The sequence below is a fragment of the Zingiber officinale genome, chromosome 4B (assembly GCF_018446385.1).
Source record: "Zingiber officinale cultivar Zhangliang chromosome 4B, Zo_v1.1, whole genome shotgun sequence".
Lineage (NCBI taxonomy): Eukaryota > Viridiplantae > Streptophyta > Magnoliopsida > Zingiberales > Zingiberaceae > Zingiber > Zingiber officinale.
Genome location: NC_055993.1, coordinates 126,332,822 through 126,337,360, shown reverse-complemented (window position 1 = coordinate 126,337,360; position 4,539 = coordinate 126,332,822). Strand labels below are relative to the sequence as shown.

Here is a 4,539-nt window from a genome sequence, read left to right as displayed (position 1 = left end):
AAGTTAGCATTACTTAGAGACACCTCCAAAGCCATCTACTTCTAAGTGGATAAAGATTTATCTACTCTTCAATGATTAGCCAACAACTACTGTTTATTGGAGGCACCTCTATCCAATCATCATAATTAGTACATCAAGTTATTGACATTACCTTAGTTGTTTTATCATTTAATATAAAATTACTACAATACATTTATCACTTGATTTGCCAAATTGAACAATCCATCTCATCATTTGTAATCCCAATTACATTAAATAATTGACATTTAATGTGTATTAAAGAATGAGATTATTGAACCATAAACAGTAGCTTTAGCATTAATCCCTAATATAAAATCAAGATGGGCATACTCTTCCACATACTGAACTGTTAGCTTATCCACGTCATGCAACTTGAGGTCATCTAAGAGTTGTAGAACATCTTCGACATCGGAGAGCTCATCCCGGCCGCCATAGCTAAGAAACAAAGGAAAATCCTTTGGAATGTTCGACATGTCATAGGGCGGGGGATTCACTTGGTTGTAGTGCCTCATGTTAGCCGTCTTGCTTCCGTAATCGTATTTCGTTATCACTCCATCTCTCACCACTGTAAACATGTGTTAGGATGCGTTCGGGTTATCGATAGTTGGCACAATGATGTACATCTTGAAACCATGTAAATGTGAAGCTAAACACAACCAATTCACTACTTAGCTTAGCCTATTCGAACAATAAGAACCCTCTACATAATCGACATATGCATCGGAAGTAAGACCTTAAGAAAGAACTTACTTTGAGCTAAATGAATTAAATTCTTTATCGATGTTGGTTGCGGTTCATACTTCAAATAGTATTCCACGGCGGTGTGATTGAGGCAGCAATTGTTCCCTATCATACACAAGAAATGACACACTGATGGATATTTAATTCAAATAAAAAATATTAGATATCTACTGAAATAATTGTTGGAAGAAAAATGTTGGAAGATATGTTTGATGATAGGTTCCCTCCAAGATTTTAATTCCGAATTTTAATTTGTGCCCATATATGCCCATTTTGATTTATATACATAAATATGTTCCATTTGATCAACAATCAAAGAAACCATGTTTTATGTACATCCTTTAATAAGCCTATCAAAGTTCTTCTTCCTTTTCAATATGGGACTAAACATATAACACTAGCTATATTCAACAATAATTACTCAAAAAGAAGGAATAAAACAACAATGAACATTTGAATTATATATATATATATATATATATATATATATATAATTTTTAAGAAAACAAATATAAATAATACCTGAAATCGCTGCCGCTAAATCAAAGCAATCCACACCTGGATGATCGCACAATTTATTAAGGAAATCTGATGAAATCTTCCTGATGCAAAATTTGCATTTAAATTATAATTATACTCTAAGAGAATCAACATATATGTAACTGCTTAAACTCTAATCACAAGTTTAAGTAATCATTACGATTTGAGATTAAATTCTGATACCCCGAGCCATTTAATAACCTGAAAAAAATCAGTAAAAACTTCATTACGTCCCTCTTTCACTTGCATAAACAGAATTGTGATGCTTGGTCACAAAACTATGGTCTCACGACGAAATTGATAGTATCGCGTGACGTCTAGTTTTATCGGAGAACGAATTCGATACATGCATCTGCAACAAATACTCTGGCTGCAAGCTTTCCCAGTCGAGTAGTGATGTGAGACAAGTAAGCAATTGGACTGAGAAGAGCTGCTGATTTCATCTTGTCTACAAGCTTCCCTTGAGACAAAGATGACAAAGCCATCAAAGTGCCCTGCATAGTGAAGTATTGCCATGTAATTAATTCCAAATATGAATTTATCTCCTTTTTGATATCAAAATAAATTATAATTAGTAGTTTCATGATTAATTAGTATATATGTAAATTAATTTTTACCAGAGAATGGCCAACATAATCCACCTTCTGGCCGGTTTGTTGGTAGACAAAGTCCAAGATGGCAGGGAGATCATAAGAGGCCAGTTCATCCCAAGAGAAAGACCAAAATGCCTGTTAATTAATCAATTAATTAATTGATAATACAGCAATATAATTAGACAACTAGCTAGATATTGTAATTAGTAGTTTAATTAGGAAAATGAATTAAGTACCTGATCAGTTATGTTGAGAGAAATGTGAGTAGGGCTCCACGTTGTTCCTCTTGTGTTTGCTATCCACACATCAAATCCATTGTCTGCCAAGATGAAGGCTAGTGACTCCTCTGGTGAATTCAGCGCCCAGCTCATCCCATCCTGAAATTCCAATTAATACAAAATAAATAAATAAATAATTAAATAAATAATTTTTATTTATTAGATAAGAAAAAAAAATGTACCACGAGAATTCCATGCTGCAATAGCACTGGCTGCCTTTTCTTGCCTTCTCGATCGCTGTCACGTCCTTGTGGAATTCTTTGTAAGCCAAGAATGTATCCATCTTCAGTTTGAACCTTCCATAACACATCAATTCACATTAATTTTGGGGAAATAGAAAACACACACGAACAATATCTCTCTACACCTTGTACTCTTGGCACTTGTAACCCTGAGGAATCACTGCCAACTCGCATAGGCTATCGTTTGTCGTCCCTCCAGACTGCCAACCCCTTCCGTTTAAGCTCCGCGCTCCAACTAGCACTTGTGGTGGGACAATAAGGAAAAGATAGAGGAGGAGGGGGAGAGCAGAACAAGTGGTGTGTGAAGCCATGTACATGTTTGAGAACAAAGCTTGGTGGGAGACACACACATGTATATATATTTATAGTGTTGATGTGGTGTTGTGTGGAAGGAAGGAAAATTATGGCTCTTCCTTTGGCATGATAACTCCTAAAAGTGCGGGCTTTCTTTTGTATGGCTTTTAGTGTTTCCTTCCTCACTATCATAAGAAGAAAGTGGATTGGCATTTTACGGTTTAATTGGAAGCTTTATTCTAATAGCAAGTGTAATTGGTGTTGATTTAATTTTGCCACTGAGGATGACACTACAAGAATAATGGTCTTTAAGGGTACACATAAATGCCCTTATAATTTATTTTTAATGACACTTTGGCATGATAACTCCTAAAAGTGCGGGCTTTCTTTTTTATGGCTTTTAGTGATTCCTTCCTCACTAGCATAAGAAGAAAGTGGATTGGCATTTTACGGTTTAATTGGAAGCTTTATTCTAATAGCAAGTATAATTGGTGTTGATTTAATTTTGCCACTGAGGACGACACTACAAGAATAATGGTCTTTAAAGGTACACATAAATACCCTTATATTTTATTTTTAATGACACTTAAGTTTTAGTGACATTACCGAAAAACACCCTATAAAGTGATGTCGTCTTAGATCCTCCTTGCATTCCTGACATTTTATAATGTCATTATACAAAATCAACAGTATAAAATTGTCAATAAAAATTCTATTTTAATGACATTTATATATGTCTTGTTATTATCATAATAAGGACACATTTAAATGTTACCTAAACTCATTTATTTTGACATTTATAAGTGTCCTATAAATTTTTATAAGGACAGTAAAAGTTGTCAGTAATTATAATTTATAAGATCATTTTAAAATGTCACTTTAAATAATCTATAATGACATTAATAATTGTTATTTATAATAATTTATAAAGACATTAAAAATTGCCACTACAAGAATAATTATTTAGAATTTATAACCTGAATTCAAAATTTACACATCATCACAATACATCCATCATTTAGAATAAAATACAATTAAAAGTGCTAATATGAAATTTTTATTCATCTAACACTAACTTGAGTCAAATTAAAAAATATAATATTAATGATAAGTCATTTACATCCAAAACTAACTACACACTACACTCAAACTATTAAATTTTAGACTAACAAAGTCTTGTGAATAAAAACACAATTAGTTGGACCATCTTCAACCATCATATTGTAAGCAAAATCCATGTACCTGCCATCTACAAATACAATGCATATATTTGTATTAGTGAAATAAAACAATGAAAATAAAAAGTTAATAAAATAATTCATTGGATATCATACCAAATGAGAAAAATGCAAAGTATCAATCCACCTAATAGTAGTCTTCGTTTACTGTCAACTGCAAATACATTTCATATTAGTTTAAAATTATAATACCACAATAAATATAATAAATTAATAATATTTCAATGAAAGGTTAAAAGCATACCAAATGATATGGCCAAGCTATCATTCCTCCAAGTGTATCCTCAAACCTCTGTAAAAAATCATAAGATCTAATTAAACTCTCTTCTGGTTCTAGGGCAACTTGTACTTGTACTTTACACCAATTTGTTCCTAGTGTCTGTCTTCCTATTGTAGTATTTGGATCCATGCTATGAAGCACTCCTGTTGCCACATTTTTTGTTGAATCAAATAAACTTTTGATCAAGACAGAACATTCAATCTACATGAAAGTGCAAAAGAGAATAAAAGTTTAAAGATGTGTGGAATATATAATAATAAAAAAAAGAAATTAAACAACCCTTACATGTAAAGATGGACGAGAAGGAATAGA

The 4,539-nt window shown here is 32.5% G+C and overlaps 1 protein-coding gene across 1 annotated transcript; it reads right to left on the bottom strand.

Annotated features, from left to right (window-relative positions):
* Positions 1-266: 266 nt before the first annotated feature.
* On the bottom strand, positions 267-2,740 carry LOC121978655 (triacylglycerol lipase 2-like). Its single transcript, XM_042530969.1, has 9 exons — positions 2,541-2,740; positions 2,356-2,469; positions 2,132-2,272; positions 1,920-2,030; positions 1,653-1,796; positions 1,463-1,503; positions 1,285-1,364; positions 772-867; positions 267-586 (listed from the first exon to the last, which is right to left on the bottom strand). Exons 1-9 carry the CDS (start codon positions 2,730-2,732, stop codon positions 267-269), a joined length of 1,239 nt encoding a protein of 412 aa, XP_042386903.1. The 5' UTR covers positions 2,733-2,740.
* Between the last annotated feature and the right edge of the window lie 1,799 nt (positions 2,741-4,539).